The 25,611-nt window shown below is 43.8% G+C and overlaps 1 protein-coding gene across 1 annotated transcript in view; it reads left to right on the top strand.

Annotated features, from left to right (window-relative positions):
* The window catches only part of LOC134956772 (uncharacterized), an 80,139-nt gene that overhangs the window by 19,409 nt on the left and 35,119 nt on the right, over positions 1-25,611 (top strand). Inside the window, exons 5-13 of the mRNA XM_063938734.1 lie at positions 1,262-1,306; positions 4,568-4,633; positions 6,209-6,256; positions 6,662-6,703; positions 10,116-10,145; positions 13,733-13,765; positions 18,144-18,185; positions 21,167-21,214; positions 24,032-24,100. Coding sequence (XP_063794804.1) covers positions 1,262-1,306; positions 4,568-4,633; positions 6,209-6,256; positions 6,662-6,703; positions 10,116-10,145; positions 13,733-13,765; positions 18,144-18,185; positions 21,167-21,214; positions 24,032-24,100 — 423 coding nt within the window. The remainder of the gene's footprint in view (positions 1-1,261; positions 1,307-4,567; positions 4,634-6,208; positions 6,257-6,661; positions 6,704-10,115; positions 10,146-13,732; positions 13,766-18,143; positions 18,186-21,166; positions 21,215-24,031; positions 24,101-25,611) is intronic.

Genomic DNA, 25,611 nt, shown 5'->3' with positions numbered 1-25,611 from the left:
AGAGTGCCTTTTCCCACAGACATTTCCTCACAGCTCCTGAAGCTATGAGAGAAAGTCCTCCTCTGTGCTTTAACATATGGGGTAAAGTCGCTAATTGAATTGGAGGCTGCGGGTAATGAGCTGCGGGGTATATCTCACAGTATGCTTGAAATAGATAGAACATAAAGGTAAATAGTGGAAATTTACATGACTTATAGGACGTCCCTGCATTCATTTTAGAGTAGAAAAATGCATTTCTACCTTGCTGAGATATATGTAAATGCATTCTTAGTAGATCTTGACTTAAAATGATTTGATAAATATGGGGTGGTCACAAACCATTTAAGTCTGATAACAAAAATATTGTATATTGCATCAGTGACATGCTGCCGCAGAATGTCCTATGGGATGCTCTAGGACAGTATATTATTTATTTATGTATTAGCAGTTTATTATATAGCGCAGCATATTCCGTTGTGTTTTACAATTAAAACAACAGTTATAGAATAAAACTGGGCAAAGACAGACAGACATAGAGGTAGGAAGGCCCTAGGAACATTTCTGCGCAAGGAATGTTCACGCCCTGCCTGCACAGCTGGGAAGACACAAGACTAGCACTGCTACTTCAGAGGACATCAGCAATAATCAAGGACATGCTTAAAAACAGCGTAACTTTTTTTTTTAAATGTTCGCTATACAAAAATAATAACAAGTAACATTCATAGACATATATGCAAATGTTTCAGGAGCTGGTGGCAGGCAAAGCATCAGTGTGCAGTAACCTAATTTAAAATCTGTCAGTGTGTAGAAATTTTAATTTTAGCCCCAAAAGTGATAGAATATTAGTCCAGTTTGGCTGTTTCACGTGAAATTGGACTGAAAACATCAAATACCATCAGTCAGAATCTAATTAGATGATTTTAGTGCTAGAGATTATCACTGACCAATGATCCCAGGTGTTATATGCATACAGACATTGACTGACAGAGCCAATTGTTTGTCTTCATTCACCCATACACATTTGTAATACCAGTATGCCGTACCACGATGCGAAGAAGGTTGAGGTATCTAATGTATTCCTTACATAAGACTGAAGGTAGGCTCGGTAAAATATGCTCCTTTATCTCAAAACTGATATACAGTATGTGCATGTATTCTAAGTTTCCTATTTAAGCTTTGACTGCTCTGAAGTCAACACTCTAAACTGCTGTCATCTCACAACATGATCATTTTATATACAATATAAATATTTTAATGTCATTTCATTTTTGATACTCAACAGAAACCATATGAATGTACCATCCAGGAAGTTACTGGACTTAACTTGGTAAGTTTAAAAATATACTAGTAATTTGCACCTGTTTTTGACCATGGATGGAAACTAATTATAGAAGAGCATGAAGGGTGGAGAGGAGATTTGCACATGCACCAGCAGGTGGCGCTTTCGCCCGGGCATGTCCAGGAAGTAGAAGCATGTGGTGAATTCACTGCTGCTTCCCAGGCTCTATGCACAGACAGCAGCACTGCAGAAGCACCCAGTACAGAGGGACAGCTCCTCCTGATGGGATGGTGAATGGAGGACTCATTCACCCTCCTCCATGTACTACCATACTAGCAGCATATCCTGTAAGGGCAATGCGAGCACCTCTAAGCCATGATCACATATAGTGGGGATGGAGGAAGTTGGGGGATTTCTGAGTACAGGCTCTGCAGGCTGTTTCTGCACCTAAACCTTCCCTCAGCATCCATGTATATACATGGCTGATAAAGTCTATAGGATGCATATGCAGTTATGCATGTGACTGCTGTATAGTGTGGTGCAGCTATGGCTATGCGCTGTGCTCTGATCTTCTTGGCATGAGCTGGACAGTAGAAGGGACCCACCCTTAAGCCTTGATTGTTGATTAAGGGGTTCACAGAGCCTGCAAATCTCTGATTATGTCTAATGAACTGCGGAGTGTCCATAGTGCATCCACAACAACACCAATACAGAGAATTTTTATTTTTCACACAAGCATATTTGCATAACAGCAGCTGTGTATTTTCTGCTTCCTGGTGTGATGACTTCATGTCTGCCTGACATAGAGGCCTGGATGTACTAAAGGAAAAATGCGGTAAAAAAAAAAAAAAAACTAACTGCCGGCCGCCTGCTTAATGATGTGGAGGGTAATGCCAGCTTTTCTGGCATAACCCTATAGAAGCCTATGGGCTACTTTCCGCATCCTGCCGTCTCTCTGCCACCCAGCGCTGCTCAGACAGGCCCTCCTCACCTGCGTGCTGGCAGGCTCCCGGTGTGCTCCCGGTCCCCCCACCACCCACCTCTTCCTTCCCCACAACACAGCCAGCTGTCCTTCCAGCTGCAGGGAGGAGGAGCCCCGCGACTACGTGCAGACGTCTCCTCCTGGTACTAGGAGATGCAGGACACCCCGCACACCTTCTTACCTGGTGGTGCAGGTATAACAAGGGGCAGCTCTTACCGCATTGTGATATTAATCGTACATATGCGTAGACAGCTGGGATACCCTAAATCGATTGGCCAAGCGCCTGCTACCTTCTGCCTCCTTTTGTAAGCCCCTTCTCTTATTGCCCCGGCGGCGTCTATCAATACTCATGGGCATGCACACCTTGATGGTCCAGAGCACCATGAGGCAGAGCACTGCAGAGATGGAGTGGACAGTGCAGTTTGGTAAACAAACAACTGGCGGGATGACAATCCACCGGGTAGTACATTGCCCTGGCCCGCAGCGCCTCCTCTGCCAGGTCTGCCACAGTGCCAGGTCTGCCACAAGCCCCTCTCACCCTGTCATGTGATTAAAAGAAGAGTCTATAGGGTATTTGTAGTGGCATTGCCGACATCCTGGCAATGCTTTAAAGTGGCTGGTGTTTTAAGGTGGCAATCATTGAAAAGGCAAAACCTTGCATTTTAAATGATTGCTACTTTTAAACATCAGCCTAACTTGCTGGGATATTGACAATGCCTGCAATTCATAGGCTATTACATTCACCCCTATATGTTCAGCACACAGAAAATAAACGTAATTAAAAGTCAAAACAATATTGTACATATAAAGTGCTTATCCTTAGCATGATGGTACAATTAAGAATGAGAGAACTTGTGTAATCAGATTAAACGTGTCTAGTCTGTATGCTTCTTAAATCAGTCTGTAAATGTGGTGTGTAAAATGTGGGAAATGCATTGAAGTAATGCTATTTTACTGAAGCTATATACAGGGGTGTAGTATGGTATGCCGGCGGTCGGGCTCCCAGCGACCAGCATACCGGCGCCGGGAGCCCGACCGCCGGCATACCGACAGTGTGGCAAGCGCAAATGAGCCCCTTGCGGACTCGCTGCGCTCGCCACGCTGCGGGCACGGGGGCGCGCTACGCGCGCCACACTATTTAATTCTCCTTCCAGGGGGGTCGTGGACCCCCACGAGGGAGAATAAGTGTCGGCAGGGCTGTTTCTAGCCAATTTGGCTCCCAGTGCGAGATTTAAAAATGCGCCCCATGACATAAAAAAATGTGACACCCCCCCTACACGCACACACCTAGATTATAAAAAAACTTCCGCGCGCACCCGACAAGGGGGCGTGGCCTCATATAAATGGGCGTGGCCTCATCTAAATGGGCATGACCTCGTCTGAAAAGACTACCTCACAATCCCGTTTTTGACCCTGCTCCAACAGATCACGACCACCTCAGGAAAAAAAATTCTACCATATTAAGCCCCACACAGTAATGCCCCCTGCACCATATTATACCACACACTGCAATGCCCTTGATACATTAAATCCCCACACTACGGCAGGCAAGAGTCCCCATTTCACACATTACGGCAGGTGCCTCCATTTTACACATTGAGAGAGAGAGAGAGAGAGAATACTTACAGAGGCGATTACCGCTCTTCGGCCCACCTCACCAGTCGCTCCTCGCGCCGGCCTTTCCCTCTTCCTAACTTGGATCCCACTCCGTATTCCGCTCGGGGGGGGGGGGGGGGTTCGCGGAGTGACGGGGTTGCATCATGACGTAACGACGCAACCGCGTCATTCCGTGAAACTCCGCCCCCCGAGCGGGTTACTCAGGGGGAAATAGGAGGGGGAAACAGGGATCCACAGTTAGTTGCACTGCTCGCCTGCCCCAAGAAACGGCCCTGAGTGTCGGCATGCCGGCTGTCGGGATCCCGGCACCGGTATAATGTGCACCGGGATCCCGACAGCCGGCATACTGGAGACCACCCATATACAGTATGTAATTTACTACACTTATTTTCAGAACCCATAATGCAACTACTTGTATTGTGTCTCTGTTAGAGAGATGCATCAAAGCTTGGAGAGAAATACACTGGAGGAAGGTTTTCAAACACAGCCTGTAAAACGACAGAAGCTGATTGTTAGTACGTTATCTCTCTCCATTTTATCACTCTCTAGACTTTGATACGCATCCCCCTATATCACATCTCTCCTTACACCTTCATCTCTAGAACACTGAACAAAATATGGCAGATTTGTATTGAGAAATTAAATGAAAGTTGCTTACTCAGTAACAAATATGAATATGTTGTTTGTTTGTTTGTTTGTTTGTTTTCTAGGAAGACACTGCAGATAATGTTTTAGAAATCGCAGATCATGTTTCTTCATGCTTGGAGAAAGCTCTTGTAAGTTATATTTACATTATTTTCATTTATAGACTAAAGTTAATAAGTCATTAGTGCTTTTTACACAAATAATGTTGTAATTAGTCTAAATGGTAAAATAAATTAAGAAATATACAGTATATAAAACATCCATTAACTATATAGGAAATACAGTTGTTCTAATAACTGCCCGGTGATTGGTTTAGCCTAGCAAATCAAGGGTCTGCTCCTGATTGGCTGATTTTTGTTAGCCAGGCCAACTGGATCTATCACCATGACCATTATAATATATAAGTTTTTTATGTATATGGAAGATTATGTAATTGGTGGAGAATATGGTGGATGCTGTCTAATCAACAATTCCAAATTCCTAGGAACACCTTGCCAGTATCTGGTGCTATTAAATGCTCAATGCATAAATTGTTAGATGTTAGCAATACTGTGGCTAGGGTGATATTAATTAACACATTGTATATAAGTATACACCTAAGTAAACTGTTTTAACTATTTGTAGACTGATTTATTAACAATCTCATTTTAATATTTAAATTTCTAACTCTGAAGTAACAATAAACATACTCTTTTCTGATACTGGGATCTCACAAGACATGGTGGATATCTGCAGACAGTTCTGTGCTGCACTTATGATGAACCTGCCCAAACATATGTGTGAAATTTGTATAGGTTGCTGGATCTCAGAGTTTTCTCTAACCCCTTTCAACTGTCAGTTAATGTATTGTGCCCTAGTTCTGGATGGACTTCAAAACTTTTCCAGTCTGACATATCAGACAAAGCAACCATTACAATATCTGTCAGTAGTATCTCCCTAATGAAGGGGTTCCAGTATACGTCCCTTTAGTTCTACACAGGGCAACAGAGAAGGATGGTGGCTTTAAAGTACCCAGGCAAAGACTTCTCTGGGGGAGGGGGGTGCAGTCAGGATGCCGGAGATCGGGATGCGGGCACTCGAAAAACCGGTGCCAGAATCCTGACACGCGGCCAAAATGCTGACATCACTCTGGAATGCTGACACTGGAATCCTGACCGGCTACATCTCGAATTCTAGAGTTTAGCAATGGGTGGGGGTTAGGATTAGGCTGCAGGAAAGGAAGGGTTAGGGTTAGGCTGTAGGGAGGGGGGGTAGGGTTAGGCACCCACAAGGAGGGTTAGGGTTAGAATGCAGGGAGTGGGGGTTAGGTTCAGTCAGCACAGGGAGTTGTGGGGGAGAAGATTAGGTTTATGTTGCGGGAAGGGATGGTTAGGGTAAGAGGGTAAGGATAAGCTTACTTACCTGACCCTAGTTGGGATTCTGAGCATCGACATGCTGGTGTCGGTCGCCGGGATCCCATACACTGGTATTTCATATTACATCCCTCTGGGGGCCTGCAAGTGAATAGAAGGCAGTACCATGCCCACAAGAATGTTTTAGACATACCCCCCTCAGTCTGCTGCTTGTACTTTGTGACCACTATGGGGTATTGGCAACTCCCACTTCTCACACTTGGGTTTAGACCTGCTATTGATGATCCTGTCTCTCTTTCTTTACTAAATAAAAGTATTTTAAAAATGAATTAATTATATTTCATTGTTCTCTAGAACTCAGGCGAATTCATTACAAATGTTGTTGATGCTGTTTGCAACCTGGTAAGAATGATGTACTGATTTTTTTTAAATACTGTACTTACTATTTTTTGTACAAAATATTTATTTTCTTTCTCTGCATAATGTAAATTGATGCTACTGATTGCACTTAAACACGTAACTTTGTTTCTGCATGCCTATTACAAGTCGTTGGAATAAAATGATCTTCCACTGTGTTATGGCTTCACTGGCTGTTACTGATCATGGATAATGTCCAAAATTAACCATGTGCCCAAATTTTTGTGCAAATGCTTAATGGTTGTGACAAAATACAACTAACAGTAATTAGCAAATATTTAAAGATACAGAATATATATTGTGTTTCTGTGTAATTGTTACTTTACTACAAATTTTTAACAATTGTTATCTTATGATATGTTTTTCCTCCTAATATGTGATCTTTTACAGCTAAACCCCCTTCTACAAGATCAATGCTTGAAAAACATCCAGGTATGCAAATCTTTTCTATAGTCATGTGACCACCAGCAATACAGCAATACACCTGTTACCCAAACTTACCTAGATTTGAAGTTTCCTCTCGGAGGAGCCTGGAGAGGAGATGGGGTGGGATGGACCAGTCGCGTCATTAAACCCTGTGTGGTAAAATGCCACAATTCATGCATATTTCAATAGGGGTAGGGCAAAAATGATACAATTGCCATAGAATTGCATCATTAGGCCATCTGGTGTTGACAGAACCTGAGGGAATTGAACCTGTGGTGAGTGCAGTGAGCCACTGAGCCCACTACATGGAGAGTGCAGCGAGCCCACAAGAGGCTTCATTGCGCTTCCCCACCCCCCACTGACATTCTGTTGGCTGGGATCCCAAGGCTGGTGTGCTGACCTCTGGGATCCTGACCGCTGGCATTATAGTCCCAACCTATAATAACATATTCGTTTCTCAGTGGTGATGGGTCACTATAGCAATTCTCCTTGTCAGACCTTCACATTCTGCCTGATTCTGCAGCCTAGACGCCCACGCACTGTTATTCTGCTGTGTTGAGGCAGTGGCAGATGGGTGAGGGGAAGAGAGAGGGAGGGAAGAATATAGGAAAATTGGAGTGGTGGGAGGGGTGAGGATGTGGAGTCTGACATTGTGGTTTGTTAATTGGCAGAGGAAAGCAGATGTTTACTGGGAATTAGAGGTATTTGAGAAGTTTCTCCTCTACGGCATCCTGGGCCTGATTCAGATGTGGAAGGAGGTGCTATCACTGCAGCTTACATGGAAGCAGCAGCGATAGCACTAATATGGTAATGCAGCAGGAGACATCATGCTCCTACTTGCATTAGTGATACAAGCTGTGTCCTAGGAAGCAGCATCAGATCATCTGCACCACCACGACCATGGGGTCGTGCCAGGCGTCCGCTACAGATAAAACAAAAAGCACAGAAAATATCTTCTCTTCCAACGGAGATCCTGACCTTGCCACTCCCCCACAACGGTGGAGACACACCTCCATTTTGGGAAACAGAGGCCTACGTTGCCGCCCCCTTTTTTTCCCTAAACAACATTAGACTGTCAATCACTGACTGTCTGATGCAGTACCGCATCCTACGATGCAGACCAGTACTGCACATGCACATTATATGTCTGGCGCATGTGCAAAGTACCAAACATCAGTATTTTGCAATATGCGCAGCAACTCCATCCACGTCTGAATAAGGCCCCCTGTCAATTTAGTGCCCTCTATAACATTTTTTTTAAGAGATTTAACTTTCAGTATCTCTTGCGTTGATGATGCCAATAAATGTAGCTTTTGCTATTGCTCAGATTAAGCTTCATTGAGATGAAACAAAGTGCATGTTATTTCTAGGAGTTTCCATTACAAAATGATGCAGTTTTCATGAACATATGTTTTTGTGACTTGAAAAAAACAGACAGACACAACGACAGAGAAGAGGATGCCGCACCCACAACTATTAATTAAGTGGCAAGGGCACAATACAAGAGTTTTGAAAGCACAACACAAGATTGTCTAAATGTATCCACTAGTCTTCTGCTGGAGCCTGTTCTATGACAACACCTAACTCAGTACCTAAGACCTATGGCAGAGCCATAACTAGGGTTGTGCACCTATACAAAGAGTACATGCCCTTTGGGTGGACCCACCTCCACCCCACGATCACCGATGTGTATGCACTGCCAGCCCGCCACTATTTGCTGACTACTGCCCGCTGCAATTTATAACAGTAGTGGTGCACCCTGCTCCTTCTCTGCTGGGTGCACTGCTACTATTATAAGCTACAGCGGGCAGCGCTGCAGCAGCATGCCCCTTGTGCTCCGTACCATCCCCCATCTCCTGCACTGTCTTCAATTCTTGTTCCGGAAACCCTGGCTGAGCAGCTGTAGCCTAACTCACTAGGATCACCACCGCAGCTTTCCCCAGCTCCCATCATTAGGGAGCTCTCCATCCTCCCACAGTGACCTGCTCCTCAGAGTGAGGAGCTCTATAAGGCAGGATAGCATCAGTGAATGGGTAAGTACAGTATTTAGGTGAGAGAGATCTGGAGGGGGATTTGTATTGTGTGGCAATATGGCATAATGTGTAAGAGGGGGATTTATACTGTGTGGCAATGTGGCATATTGTGTAAGGAGGGGGTCAGTATTGTGCAGCAAAATGTGTAAGGGGGGATTTGTACTAGGTGGCACAATGTGGGGAATGTAATTGGGTGTGAGAATTAGGAAATTAGAGATTTCGTTAGAGTTCTCCTGTTTTTTTAAAGTGGCAATCATTTACATGGCAAAACCAGGTTGATTTTGCCATGTAAATGATTGCCACTTTCAAAAAAAAAAAAAACAGGAGAACACTCCCAAATTCTCTCACTTCTTGATTCTCACACCATATTACATTTTCCCCAACGTGTAAGGGGGGATTTGTACTGTGCGGCAATCTGTCATACTGTGAAGGGGGGAATTGAACTGTGTAGCATAATGTGTAGTAGGAGTTGTACCATGTGGCATAATGTGTAAGGAGCATTACTACTATATGGCATATTGTGTAAGGGGCATCACTTCTGTGGCATAATGTGTAATGTGCACTACTACTGTGTGGTATAATTTCTAAGTGGCACTACTAGTGTATGGGGTAACCTGTATAAGGGACACTACTGTGTAGTGTAATGTGTATAAGGGGCACTACTGTATGGCATAATGTGAATTGAGGGTACTGTAGTGTGGCCATGCCCCTTCCCCATGAGATCATGACCCTTTTTGGGGGGTAAGCGCCTTCGGCACACACTGTCCCTATTTAAAATATTGTGGGGCAACAAAACTCTTTCTGGCACAGGACACTGAAATGTTTAGTTACAACTCTGGACCTAAGTATCACTTAATTTTCAGTGTTCTATATGAACTAAGGTTGTTTGAAACCTATGTTGTCAGCTGGTGCATAATAGTACGCAGAAGATAGTCTATGCTACTTATGCTATAACCTCACTGTGTCTACCCTCTCACCTACAACATGCTGTATATGGATATATGGGGATGAATTTAGGTCAAACTACTAGATCACAATGTTTTATGTTGCTTAACCCTGCTCCACCTTTATATACTGTACATTCTAATTATTTTATGGTTATTGAAATTACAGTTTACTGCAGAGGTTCCCAAACGCGGTCCTCAAGGCACCTCAACAGTCGTTTTTAGGTTTTAGGTATAACCATGGCTCAGCACAGACGGTTAAATCAAATTGAGGTGTTAACTAAGTCACCTGTGGCCAAGCATGGATACATTTAAAACCAGGACCGTTGGGGTGCCTTGAGGACCGCATTTGGGAACCTCTGGTTTACTGACATTTCCCATAAATGTGTGTAGTTTCTATGAACATCTGCATTTAATCACTTTTTATTTGTTTCATTTTAGGCCATGGTTACAAAGACAACTGACAGCGTGGTAAATATTCATACATGTTTGTAGTATGCTTACTCACCATACATAGGTGACATAACATAGAGGCATTCAGAAAGACAGTGCTTTTCCATGAGTCTGATTGATAGAATACAGGGTTGAACATGGCCTCTTCAGTCCCCTACCTGGCTAGTGATAGCAGTTAGCACTAGTGTCATCTCCCTGCTGGGACTTCAACTCTGAACCATGTAGGGGTGACACAGTACAACAGGGCTATGTGTCACTAGTACTGTATAGTTGTCTATGTATACATGAAGATAATGCATGTCTGAGCAGTCCCCACCGTCCTTATTTCTCATTTCGATACCAGTTGAAATGATCCAAATGTTCATACATAACCAGCACGTATATTCACTGTGCTAACAATAACAAAGGGGCTCTTCAATTTGAAAGGATCTCATATTATAACAAATAAACAACTATAGTCAGTGGTGGAAGAGGGAATTTAGTGGCGGTATAGTAAATGTACCTGAATGGCTGGGGGCCACCTAGTCTCCGAAGTTCTAAAGAACTTAAAAGGTTTAACATTAATTTAAGCAGTAATTTGAGATGTTTTTCACTTTATTATTATTATTATTATTATTATTATTATTTTAGGAAGATGAAATCTTGCACACACACATACAGACTAAAGCATTGTTCCTGTACAGTTCACATCAATCTGTCACGGTAACCGGGTATGGACTTTTCCATTAATACCCTATAGAAGGACTCCAGTGGCAGGGTACCATATGTCTCCATCTTCCATATTCAACTCAGCACAATCTCTCCAGCAACATACACCTCATCCAGTTCCTGAATATTCTATTCCCAGTATCTCTCCAACTTCTGTAATCACATCCAATGTAATGGTAAACCTTTGTTCCTAGGGAAATACAGTTAACGCAATCCCTAGAGGCCAGTTTGTTTTTTTGTGTGCACAGTGCATACACAAGTTGTGTCCACCTATCCTACATAAAATGGTAGACTCTGACCCTGTATATAATACACTATTTCTATATTACTATAGTCAAGAGAACAATTTTACATCTGCCAGATACCACATGGATTAAAGCTGTTGTTGCAATGAACAACTAAAAAGGAAATTTATAAAGTAACACATCATAAGTCCAGGAAAATGCATGCACATGACATAAGCACATATGCATATAGTCCAAGTTGAAGCAAGGTTAGAAGCAGTGGTGTATATATAATGGTTGCAAGGTGTGCGGTACACACACTGCACACAATGCACCCATTTTTTAAAATACATACCCTTCTGGAGTCCCGCATCAGCACCAGTAGTGGTGCGCTGGTCTCCAGGAAACTTATGCAGCATCTATTTTCCCTGAGACCTGTGCATATGCACTGTACTCTGGTACAGGGCTACAGTCTCTAGTGACCCTAGTGTTCAGAGTTCCGCTGCACTGCCGGCTAGGCAGCTAGAATGGAGGGGGCCCAGATGGAGACTGCACATTGGCCTCCTCCTCTCTTAAGACGCCCCTGATTTGTAGTAACTTCCACTCTGTGGATAACTGTGCAGACACTTATTTTATTCATGTCTAAAATGATTTCAATGATTTTGTCCTGTTTATGAAACTAGTTATAAGAATGAAAAATGACACAAAAAATAAGTGCTGCCCGGTACTGCGTACCCCCCGGGTACCGCCAGAAAAAAAAGCAGTGCTACTAACAGAACATTTGAATTGTGTTCTCGAAGCTGCCCTTCAATACCTCATACACCTAGCATCTGTATACCATAGAGCGCAAGATGCCCAACATGACTGAGATGCATTTTGTTATGTTACATCCTTATTCCAAAATGGAATAAATGCATTTTTTCCCTCAAAATTCTACACACAAGGGGGGTCATTCCGAGTTGTTCGCTCGTAAGTTTATTTCGCAACGGAGCGATTAGTATCAAACTGCGCATGCGCAATGTTCGCAGTGCGCCTGCGCCAAGTAAATTAGCACAAAAGTTTGTTATTTTACTCACGGCCTAACAAAGTTTTTTCATCGTTCTGGTGATCGTAGTGTGATTGACAGGAAGTGGGTGTTTCTGGGCGAAAACTGGCCGTTTTATGGGAGTGTGCGGAAAAACGCTGGCGTTTCTGGGAAAAACGCGTGAGTGTCTGAAGAAACGGGGGAGTGTCTGGGTGAACGCTGGGTGTGTTTGCGACGTCAAACCAGGAACGAAACTGACTGAACTGATCGCAGTGTAGGAGTAAGTCTCGAGCTACTCAGAAACTGCTAAGAAATTTCTAATCGCAATTCTGCAAATTTTTCGTTCGCAATTCTGCTATGCTAATATACACTCCCAGAGGGCGGCGGCTTAGCGTGTGCAATGCTGCTAAAAGCAGCTAGCGAGCGAACAACTCGGAATGAGGGCCAATACCCCACAATGACACTGTGAAATTTTTTTTTTTTTCTTGCACATTTATTAAGAATAAAAAAACTAAGAAATTACATGTACATAAGTATTCACAGCCTGTGCCTTGAAGCTCAAATTGAGCTCAGGTGCATCCTGTTTGCAGTGTTCATCCTTGAGTTGTTCCTACAGTTTAATTGGAGTCAACCTGTGGTAAATTCAGTTTATTGGACATGATTCGGAAAGGCACACACCTGTCTGTATAAGGTCCCACACTTGACAGTGCATGTCTGAGCACAAACTAAGCATGAAGTCAAAGGAATTTGTCTGTAGACCTCCAAGACAGGATTGCTCGAGAAACAAATCTGGGGAAGGGTACAGAAAAATATCTGTTACTTTGAATGTCCCAATGAGCACAGTGGCCTCCATCATCCGTAAATGGAAGAAGTGTGGAACCACCAGGACTCTTCCTAGAACTGGCCGGCCATCTAAACTGAGCAAGAGGGGGAGAAGGGCCCTAGTCAGGGAGGTGACCAAGAACCCGATGGTCAATTTTTCAGAGCTACAGCATTCCTCTGTGGAGAGGGGAGAACCTTCTAGAAGGACGACCATCTCTGCAGCAATCCACCAACCAGGCCTGTACGGTAGAGTGGCCAGACCGAAGCCACTCCTTCGTAAAAAGCACATGGCAGCCCTCCTGAAGTTAGCCAAAATGCACCCGAAGGACTCTCAGACCATGAGAAACAAAATCCTCTGGTCTGATGAGACAAAGATTGAATTCTTTGGCGTTAATGCCAGGCGTCATGTTTGGAGGAAACCAGGCACCGCTCATCACCAGGCCAATACCATACTTACAGGCTGTAATTGCTGCCAAAGGTGCATCAACAAAGTATTGAACAAAGGCTGTGAATACTTATGTACATGTGATTTCTTAGGGGGGGGTTTCAATAAATTAGCAAAAATCTCAAAAAACTTTTTTCACGTTGTTAATATGGGGTATTGTGTGTAGAATTTTGAGCGGAAAATTGAATTTATTCCATTTTTTAATAAGGCTGTAACATAACAAAATGTGGAAACAGTGAAGCGCTGTGAATACTTTCCGGATGCACTGTATGCATATTAACCTTTGAATAGTATTTAGCTTTTTTTGTTAAATATGTGTAATTACTTCTCTGAGGTGTCATATTAAGTTAAACTATAACTTTTTTCTCTCTTTGTCTTACAGTTAAACGGCGGCGTAAAAAAACTCTTATGTGGTGTAAGGAACAGTAACATTTTTTCCATATGTTGCCAAACTAGTTAACTTCATGTCATTCACAGTTAAAGATCTAAATGGCTATTACCAGATCATGTATAGTTTTCTCTATCAGAGACCGGGCCGGACTGCTCAGCTGGCACTTATGCCACAATGGCCGATGGCCTGATGGGCCTGGTCTGCCCACACAGAGAGACCAGGACAGGCCAAGCAGCTTGGCTTCTTGGCGCTCTGCTCAGCTGCCTGGCTCACAGAGACAGGGGCTGTATGAGCAGCTCCACCTCCTGGTGCACAGCTGTGCCGCCCAGCATACAGAGCAGGGACGTGCAGTCAGGGGAGGCAGGGGAGGCAGTGCCTCCCCTGTCATTCTCCCCTATCATTAATGATTACAATAATATAAAGAATATACTTATGACACATATTCTGTGTCCTAAGTATATGCTTTATATTATTTTAATCATTTCTACACTTTAAAACTGGTTACATTTTTTTTAGAGGCACCGAGAGCGGTGCCTCCTGTGTATAATGGTAAAGGGTCGGACACGGGGGGCGGGCAGGGGGCGGGGCCAAGGACAGGGCTGTAAAAGCCCATTACAAAAACCAGGATAAGCGGCACCAGTGTGAGTGCCTCAGTGACAGGGGTGTGCTTTCTGCCCATATGAAAGCACGCCCCTGTCACTGCTGCAGATATGATTGGGCACTATGAGATCATGGGCAGGGCTACTCCTGACCTGAGTCCCTGCAGCTTCCGTTCGTCTGGCCAGACCCGCATCACCCGCACACCGCCGGCGCCGCCGCTCATCACCCCCGACCCCCGTCACCTGGTGCTGACGACCTCTCCTCTTGACTAGGCGGCGCAGAGCTCTGCGCCGCTAATCCCCCACACACCGCCGGCGCCGCTCAACACCGCCCCTACCCCTGGTGCTGATCATCTCCCCCGGGCCGCTCACCGTCAGTGCTGCCCCCCCAACCATCGCTGGTGCTTCTCAACTACCCCCCTCCCCCCCCAATCCCCCCCCCCCGCGCCAGTGCTGATCATCTCTCCCCCCTCCCTCCCCGCTAGTGCTGCTCATCTTCCCCCCTCTCCTCCCCCACTCACCATCAGTGCAGCAGCTGCCGCTCATCTCTCCCCCGGGTCCCCCAACCAACGCTGGTGCCTGTCATCTACCCCCCCCCCCTCGCCCCCCCCCCCCCCCCGCCAGTGCTGATCATCTCTCCTCCCTCCCTCCCCGCTGGTGCTTCTCATCTACCCCCCTCTCCCCCCCCCCCCGCACCAGTGCTGATCATCTCTCCCCCCCCCTCCCCGCTGGTGCTTCTCATCTACCCCCATCCCCCCCCCCCCCCGCACCAGTGCTGATCATCTCTCCCCCCTCCCTCCCCGCTGGTGCAACTCATCTACCCCCCCCCCCCCCGCGCCAGTGCTGATCATCTCTCCCCCCACCCTCCACGCTGGTGCTTCTCATCTACCCCCCTCTCTCCCCCCCCCCGCACCAGTGCTGATCATCTCTCCCCCCCCCCCTCCCTGCTGGTCCTTCTCATCTACCCCCCTCCCCCCCCCCCCCGCACCAGTGCTGATCATCTCTCCCCCCTCCCTCCCCGCTGGTGCTTCTCATCTACCCCCCTCCCCCCCCCCCCGCGCCAGTGCTGATCATCTCTCCCCCCTCCCTCCCCGCTGGTGCTTCTCATCTACCCCCCCTCCCGCCCCCCGCGCCAGTGCTGATCATCTCTCCCCCCTCCCCGCTGGTGCTGCTCATCTCCCCCCCCCCCCCACTCACCATCAGTGCAGCTGCCGCTCATCTCTCCCCCCAACCACCGCTGGTGCCTCTAATCTACCCCCCTCTCACCTGGTGCTGCTTATCATCCCCCCCCTCCCCCTCCCCTCCCCTTGGCCTGCAGTGCAATGTACAGACCAAGGGAGCGCCGCGTCAGGAGCCTGCAGCCAGAAGAAGAAATCATGTAAGTGGCTGACACTACACTACACCTACACTACACCTACACTGCACTACACTACACTACACTGTACTACACTACACCACACTACACTGTACTACACTACACTGCACCTACACTACACCGCACTACACTACACTACACTGTACTACACTACACCTACACTACACTACACTACACTACACCTACACTGCACCTACACTACACTGCACCTACACTACACTACACTACACCACACTGTACTGCACCTACACTACACTACACTGTACTGTACTACACTGCACTACACTACACTGTACTGCACTGCACTACACCTACACTGCAGTACACTACACTGTACTGCACTGCACTACACTGCACTGCACCTACACTACACCACAGCTTAAGGGTAGAGTGGGGGGAGGGGTGTGTGTAAAGTGCTCTACCTGTCGTAATGTGTACAAAAAAGGGGGGCTGTGTGCTGTAATGTGTAAAAAAGGGGACACTGTCTGTCGTAATGTGTACAAAGGGGACGCAGTCTGCCGTAATGTCTAAAAAGGGGACGCAGTCTGTCGTAATGTCAAAAAAGGGGACGCAGTCTGCCGTAATGTCTAAAAAGGGGACGCTGTCTGCCGTAATGTCTAAAAAGGCAGACGCTGTCTGCCGTAATGTGTAAAAAGGGGGACGTTGTCTGCCGTAATGTGTAAAAAGGGGGACGTTGTCTGCCGTAATGTGTAAAAAGGGGACACTGTCTGCTGTAATGTGTAAAAAGGGGATATTGTCTGCTGTAATGTGTAATAAGGGGACGTTGTCTGCCGTAATGTGTAAAAAGGTGGACGTTGTCTGCCGTAATGTGTAAAAAGGGGGACTGTCTGCCGTAATGTGTAAAAAGGGGACGCTGTCTGCCGTAATGTGTAAAAAGGTGGACGTTGTCTGCCGTAATGTGTAAAAGGGGCTCTACCTGGTGTAGTGGTGCTACTGTGCGGCGTAATTTGAATAATAGAGACTACTATGCACCGTTATATGAATTGGTATAATTTTGTGGCCACCCCCCTTCCCCACGAAGCCACGCCCCTATATATTTTGCGTATGCCTGCAGCGCGCACTGCTCCTGTTTTACATAAACTTGGATGGAAAGGGGAAGGGGGTCCAAAGCATTTTGTCGCACATGGGCCCACCGCTCGCTAGTTCCGCCACGGGCTCTACCTGCTGTAATGTGTAAAAGGGAGCTCTGCCTGGCGTAATTTGTGTAAGTGGCGCTACTATGCGACGTAATTTGACTAATGGAAGCCCTGGACAACAAAATTGCATTCATGTCCTCCTCCCAGTCCCAAACACTAATTTATTTATTTATTTTCTATAAAAATGTACAATATATCACAAGTATGATGAGCAGGCAGGTACCGGGCATTGGTGGCATCGGACTGAGATGCAAATTAGTGACGGAGGGCTGGGTCAGTTGATGGTGGGTGAGTTTGTAAGTCATTGGCGGTGGCAGCAGGCATCGGCACAGGGGCAGTAGTGGGCATTGGCTCTGCGGCGGTAGGGGTCATCGGCAGGATTCGGAGGACATTATGGCTGTAGTGCCTCACCAGCCACTGACCTCACCACACGCCACTGATACAGAGAGATAGGGGCGTACTGCAAGGCCAAGCCACAGTGACTCGTGGCGTGCCCCCATGAGCCATGACCATGCCTGGCTGGTCATGCATGTGCACTGTACTTAGCCAGTGATGTTACTGTACTATATTCTACGGTGATGTGTGCAGCAAAACATTGTGATGATACATCGAGACATCCCTGATCAGAGATATTGATTTATCGATGTATCATCACAATGTTCGGATGCGCACATCACCGTACAATATAGTACAGTAACATTAATATATTTCCTGTGTGCCTCCATGGGGTGCCAAACAGAATTAGCAATTATCCTGCCCACAAAGTGCCTTGGCCCTACCATTGCAAATCACTGTAGCCATTTCTCAGCATTGAATCTCACCTTTTAAATCTGCTTATTCTGTTTACATAGAGATATGGGGCCAGATGTAATAATATGGATGTAGTTATGTGACCGGTGGTCACATTACCGGCTGATCCCGTGGTCAGTATGCTGACCGCTGGGATCCCCATCGGCGGTAACGCATACTCAACCCAAATGATGCCCGAGTTCTGACTTTTTCTTAAAGGGGCAATCACCTCCAAGGCATGGTTTTGCCTTGTACGTGATTGCCCTTTTAAAAAACGTCCAAGTTCAGCTGGCATCCCGCACGGCTGCCCAACTCAGGCGTCATTACATCTGGCTCATGACATTTACTGTAAATGTAAAATATACTTTGAACAGAAAAAAGTCCTGTCTCATTTATACTACAAAATGTGTAATGGAGAATTTCACTTTGAAGAGTGGTGATTTTATATTCATGTTGTAAGATTTATTTATTTCTTTGCACAGAGTGAAGATCAGCTGGATGTGTCTTCAGTTAAAACAACCCTGGTTAGATTTAATCTTTATCTACAGTTTATGTTGTAATATTGCAATTATGTATAACATTCACAAGAGAAACTAAAATTGCTTTCAATATCAAATGGTTTGTCTGGAATGAATTACAATACCTACATATACTTCTATAACACAGGATTATATTTTAGTCTGCAAATTATGGGACTGGTGCACATTAGGTTGCAAAATGGTAGTAAATTACACCTAAAAATACTGCAGAAAAAAATGGGCGTACTGTCGTCCATATGCAGAGGTTGAACTACAATCAATATGCTTTCTGCCTGGCTACAACAGTGTACACAATGGCGTTGAGAGGGATGGGGGCGTGGGTACAAACTACCCGGGCTCAAACTGCTGGAAGGGCTTGGATCCGATATCCCCCCAGTATACTTGTGCTGTTGTCGGCATCAGCAGCGCCATCTTCCCGGTGATCACTTAAAGGAAGATGGTGCCGCACATAGAAAGCAAAGACTCTGGCACTGTGCCAGAGTCTTTGATCTCCAGTGGTCAAATATCACTGGGAAGGTGGTGCTGGCCGAACAGGAGGGACCCGCTTCCTGATAAAGTAAGGAGCAGGTGCCCTCCACTGTGTAACCCCCCCCCCCCCCCCAGTGTTAAGGGTGTCATCATGCCCTCTTTTTTTAAGCCTGTAACGTGACCCAGCATGGCTCTCTACAGTCCTGAGTGTACATGCACCTACTTTATGCTAGGTACACTTTAGAACACTATAACCCACTTGCGTCCATGCTATCTTTTCCTTGATGTGCAACAAGCCCATTTGCTATTAGGCTAAAAATATTCCAGTTCAACGGAGCCAACTACCCCTCTTGTACACTCTTAAACAAAAATTAAAAAACAAAATCGTTTAAGGAAGCTCTCAAAAACAGATTCTATATCTGAGCAAAGGAGAAGGCTGGCTTGAAAAGGGCTTTGGCCTAAACGTGTTGCCTATTTAAAACTAAACTAAAGTTTTTTTACTAATACTGTTTATATGTCAATTTATTGTGGCTTATAAATAAACACCTGCATATTTCACGTGAAAAATTATAAACACATACAGCTAGAGATAGATCTCAAACTGTATATATATCTGGCGCTGAAATACAATATATGGTGATAATTTACCAGATGGTAATCAATAAAAATCGTGACCTAATGGGCTGCTGAGCAAAACAGCTGGTTAGGCTGAACAACTAATTGAAGCACAAGAAAAGGGAAAAAATGCTCTGCGCACCAAAAATCACTTAGAATTAATTAATTGATTAAGTGCAGTCTAGCAAGTAGAATGATTGACTCAATGATGCTTGACCTTTTTTAAATAAAAAATATTTTATCAAACAATAAATGACACAAAACAAAATATATAGAACAAACAATACATATATATATATATATATATATGGCAGTTTAAAAACCAGAGGTTTTCACCTCTTGTATATATAAACAGAAACACTGTATTATGCTTTATAAACGTGCTGTTTAAACAGCATACAATGTATCTAAAATGCAGATCAGATATCTTAAGTAAAAGAAGCTCTCTACAGAGAACAACAATTGATTCTGACACTGGCGTCCCAGTGTGGAATCATATATAATGTCCACAGATGGCTCCACAATATGAAATTATTAAAAGCAAAGCAAACCTGCATATTTCAACCTAAATTGCGCATTTTGGGAGATCTCACTCTACTACCTAGCACCTCCTTTTCTATTTTCCACTTTTTATCTTTTTAATTCCCCTTTTTATATGGGCCCCCAAACTGCTGCTATCATTGCCCCGACCTGGCCCACTCTGTACATTCCCTGGCAGGCTCACCTCAACATTGCTCAGATGGATCTGTTGCGCGCTCCATTCTCGTGCCTGGCTCCCCACTCTCCCAGTCCAGGCTGCTGATGATGATGTTCGGTGAACGTCCAGTAACAGACAGCAGCTCTGACAGAAGGAGGATGGTGGCCAAGGACATTATCCTCCCCAATCACAACAAAAAAATACCTGTCAGGGTACAAACAGGTAATGCACTAGTGCCTGGTTCCTGGCCCTCTACATTGTGTTTGTGTGTTCACACTTTGCCCTTCCCCTGCTCATTGCAATTAAGCTGTAATGGGGTATTCCAGCCAGCAACCTGCCACTTCAAGATGGCACCTGGCTGCCCAGAGCCACCCTCACTGGCCCCAGTGCCCACCAATATACCCCATAATTGCCACCTGCCATGTGTTTATATCTGTATTATTATTATTATTATTATTACAGTAATGCAGAGCCATACTAAAGACATCAAAAGGGGGAGAGGCTGTGCCAATTGTATTGGTGGGCCCCCCACAATTAACAGTAGTTGCACCAGGAGCCAACAAGGCTTAATCTGGCCCTTTTTATATGTCTCTCCTGGCTGCAAATAAAAGGTTAGTTTTTATTAGAGATGAGCGGGTTTGGTTTTACTCAGATTTACTCGGATTTACCCGAAATTCCTTATTGACTCATGGACGTCACGTGTTTTGGTTAGCCAATAAGAAAAATCCAGAAAAAAAGAATTTGCGCTAATTCTGGCGTTAAGAACCGAGTAAATCCGAACCCCCTCATCTCTAATTTTTATGCACTTCCCTTGACTACTTTGTACAGTTTATACTATATTAACAAACTATAGACAACTTGCTACTGAATACTGAGGTTCACACAGCAATCTGTTCACTTCTACTTTTATTACCTTAAGGGACTGGAGCTAATCTAGCCAATGATCAATTGCTTATATGTGGTTAATCCACTGTGAAAGGTGTCTTTATCACAATGTTTATTGTTAACTCTGTCTTATTATCAATTACATTTATTTGTATTTACTTGATGTTTCACTATACTTAATTAGGTTACACCAGCGCAGTTTATTTATTTATTCTACGTGTTCATTCACTATCAAATTTTTAAAACTATAAACAAAAATGTTTATGCAAAGTAATCTTTTCTTTTCTCATTTCTTTTCAAGGATTCAGTCACTTGCACTATACTTGAACCGCTTAAAAAGGGACCATTGGTAAGATATGTTTAAGACTATTGGACGTCTTTAAAAAAAAATGTATTTTGTTTTAGGAAAACAGATCTGACATAATAGGGGGAATGTAATAGGGTGTGAGAATCAGATAGTAAGAGATTTTGTAAGAGCTCTCCTGTTGTTTTTTTGGCAATCATTTACATGGCAAAATCAACATGCCATGTTAAAAAACAAGAGAACTCACACAAAGGGGGTAATTCCAAGTTGATCGCAGCAGGAATTTTGTTAGCAGTTGGGCAAAACCATGGAGGTGATTCCGAGTTGTTCGCTCGCTAGCTGCTTTTAGCAGCATTGCACACGCTAAGCCGCCGCCCTCTGGGAGTGTATCTTAGCTTAGCAGAATTGCGAACGAAAAATTAGCAGAATTGCGAATAGAAAATTCTTAGCAGTTTCTGAGTAGCTCGAGACTTACTCACAAATAGCGATCAGTTCAGTCAGTTTCGTTCCTGATTTGACGTCACACACACGCCCAGCGTTCGGCCAGCCACTCCCCCGTTTCTCCAGACACTCCCGCGTTTTTCCCTGGCACGCCTGCGTTTTTCCGCACACTCCCATAAAATGGCCAGTTTCCGCCCAGAAACATCCACTTCCTGTCAATCACACTACGATCACTTCAACGATGACAATTCTTTGTTCGGGCGTGAGTAAATCTCCTAAGTTTTGTGTTAAAATACAAACCGCATGCGCACTGCGAACCATGCGCATGCGCATTTTTGCCTTAATCGCTCCGTTGCGAAAATCGGCAACGAGCGAACAACTCGGAATGACCCCCCCATGTGCACTGCAGGGGAGGCAGATTTAACATGTGCAGAGACAGTTAGATTTGGGTGTGGTGAGTTCAATCTGCAATCTAATTTGCAGTGTAAAAATAAAGCAGCCAGTATTTACCCTGCACAGAAACAAAATAACCCACCCAAATCTAACTCTTTCTGCACATGTTATATCTGCCTCCCCTGCAGTGCACATGGGGGGTAATTCCAAGTTGATCGCAGCAGGAAATTTTTTAGCAGTTGGGCAAAACCATGTGCACTGCAGGGGGGGGCAGATATAACATTTGCAGAGTTAGATTTGGATGGGTTATTTTGTTTCTGTGCAGGGTAAATACTGGCTGCTTTATTTTTACACTGCAATTTAGATTTCAGTTTAAACACACCACACCCAAATCTAACTGTCTCTGCACATGTTATATCTGCCCCCCCTGCAGTGCACATGGTTTTGCCCAACTGCTAACAAAGTTCCTGCTGCGATCACCTCAGAATTACCCCCAAAATCTCTCACTTTCTGATTCTCATACCCTATTATGTCCTCCCCATTCACTGGTAACTGGTGATTTAATATATCTTGCTTGTACAGTTGATACCTCCCTGCAATTCTTACAAAATATTGCCGTCTCTTTCTGCTGTGTTTACCAGCTGAGTATTTACATCAGTAAGCAGAATCGTTTATGTCTGCTATCTTGATCCAAGACAAAAGGGGGGTATCCAATTGTCTGCAATGCCATTTTGGCAGATGAAAATGTCAGGATATCGCAATTAATGAGCGATGGTCATTATCGCGGTATCCTATTACAAACCGTTTTAATCAGCCAAATACGGACCCGTTATCGCACGCAACACGCGGAATCAGGGGTAAGCCCACAGCTACTATCTGGATACAACAATATCTAATGTAAATAGCAGAGAGATGCTATTTTATAATGCAAAACAACTAAACAATAATAACTCTGCCTGAAGATACAGTATAAATAAAGCTAAATAGCACAGATGGAAGCCATAAAGATGAAGCAATATATTAGGTGTGAGTTGCATCAAATATAGTTATAAAGTCATCCGAATGTGGACAAATCCTCGATAGTGCAATTAAACCAAATCCACCTTGTGACATTTATAAATAAATTCTGTAAAAGTTCTTATGTCATTATTTGACATGTATGTAACCGGCTACATTATCATTTAGTACTGCACAATATTGGCCTCTCTAATCAACACTATTAAGCACCAAAAGGTTTCTTGCAGACATTCGGACATGTTGATCGAAACCATATCTAAATTATATATAATAATAATAATTTTATTTATATAGCGCTCTTTCTCCAACAGGACTCAAGTCGCTTTACAGATATCAAAAGCAATGCACACAATACAGCGGATCTAAGTAATACAGCAATAGATAAGCAACACGGACATAAAAGAAAACCTTAAGCACACAGAAAGCATAATGCATGATTGGTGTAGGCATTTTGGGTAATAACTTCCAAGGGTTGTGTATTCCACCCTCACAAGGTACCAGGTGCGGCAGCCATCTTGGGCGCACAGCGTAGGATTACTCAGAGTGAAATAGTCTACCCCTATAGTGCTTATAACCTGAAACTTTATCATATACATTTGGGACTGATAGGAGCTATTGCACATAAAGCAAAGTCAGTTACACTGTAGGTTTAGTAGTTCTAGGAGTCACATGATTGGATTCACTTAACTGTTGTCAACACACAATGGGGTAAATTTACTAAGGTGGGAGATTTTTAGAACTGGTGATGTTGCCTATAGCAACCAATCAGATTATATCTATTATCTGCTAGAAGCAGCTAGATAAATGGTAAGTAGAATCTGATTGGTTGCCATGGGCAACATCACTAGTTCTAAAAAATCTCCCACCTTAGTAAATTTACCCCCATGTATGTTGTTTGTATCATTTCTAAATATCTATATTGGAGCTATTTAAATTGTTGTCATGTTAAGCCTGAACATTGTATCCATTCTGTATAATTAAGAAAGTAGTTAACATAGTGATATTTTCCAGAATCAAGTCGCTAATTCAGTTGACAACTTGCTTAAGGACCTAATACAGAAATTGCTTGGAACCATTAAGGTAATTATTTCTTATGAATGTTTAGGACTTTCTTTGTTTATTTTTTAACACTCTTATACAGGTCAGAGAAGTTAAAAAGAGGTCTACTTAAACTGACTACCCTAATCATGGACACCCCATAAGTACTTATCCCTGTCTCACCTGATTAATTATTCAGTAATACTCCTTTCAGACCTTAGTAAGAAATAATAATTACCTAGTAACTAGCACATCTTTAAAGAAAAATGTATTTAAATAGGAAATAAAACCATATATTTGCCATTAAAAAAATAGCAAAGGCTGAATAATATTCATGAAAGTGTCACCTTCAAATACACTTCAAATTCCAGGACACAACTGGGTTCAGTGTGAACGGGTGGTATTTCCCAGGTATTTGATGTAGTGTGAATAAGGGACTCAAACGGAGACCTGGGAAATTCCAGGGTTGATAGACCCGGGTCTTATGTCTGAAAGGGGTATTAGTGACAATAAATACAAGTAAAATACAACAATTAATATGCAGCTGTGTCATCGGAAAAAGGCTTTTGACAGGGATGTAGTTATGTGACCAACGTTCAGAAGACTGCCGGTCACAGTACCAACACCTGCATCCCGACCCCTCAAAATTCCGAGAGTCAGCATGCCAACTAATAGGGATTATTCCAAATCATGGGTATCCACGAAGCTGTGGCAAGGGCTTTGTTACGCTAACAACCACCCAACCCCCCCCCCCCTTCCTCGCCAGCATTCTAAACCCCCGGAATCCCGGCGTCGGTATGGATCCCAAACACCTGTCACCCATACTCAACTCTTTTGATACACTTGTACTGCTAGTCATATACTTATTAAGGTAAAGATATAGAAATGTAAATGGCACAGTTATGAATTTGTTAACAATAGTTTTGAATATTAGTTTTTAGGCTAATAAAGAGGACACAAAGTTGTAATGAAACAATCAGCCATGTTTTACTATGTTTACAAAGATGTATTTGCCCTAAAATTATAAAGTAACAATTTTTACAGCGACGTTAGTTCATCCTTGAAACAGAGATGATTCATAAAAATAATTTTAGCCTGAAGGTTACAAGACTTGACATAAGGTCCTAGGGACTTAAATGAATGTGAAATGATGTGACTACTGCAGATTGAAAGATAGCTGCTTAGAACATCAGTTCTTAGAATTTGACTATTCTACCTTTCATTGGGAATATTAATGTGAGCAGATCATCATTTTGTTAATTTGTATAAAATGTCATCTTGCATATCTGTTTTTCTAACATAAAAAAACATAAATAAACCAAATATTGATATTCACAGTCTTGCGCCTACCCTCCTATTCCACACTGTACCATCTTGAAGAATGTAGACTTTGGCAATAAGCAGATTGCATTTTGTATTGTGCAAAAGTGTATATACTTCTATCACTCAGGGATAAAACTGTGATAGAAGAAAATAGTCTGAAGCAATTCAAAATGATTTACATGAATGTGGTGTAAACAAAGAGAACAAATAGGGTTTGTTGGCGCTGTGTG

This window comes from Pseudophryne corroboree, chromosome 9 (assembly GCF_028390025.1).
Source record: "Pseudophryne corroboree isolate aPseCor3 chromosome 9, aPseCor3.hap2, whole genome shotgun sequence".
NCBI lineage: Eukaryota > Metazoa > Chordata > Amphibia > Anura > Myobatrachidae > Pseudophryne > Pseudophryne corroboree.
The sequence above is the reverse complement of the archived record's forward strand: the minus strand, read 5'-3'. Positions and strand labels throughout refer to the sequence as shown.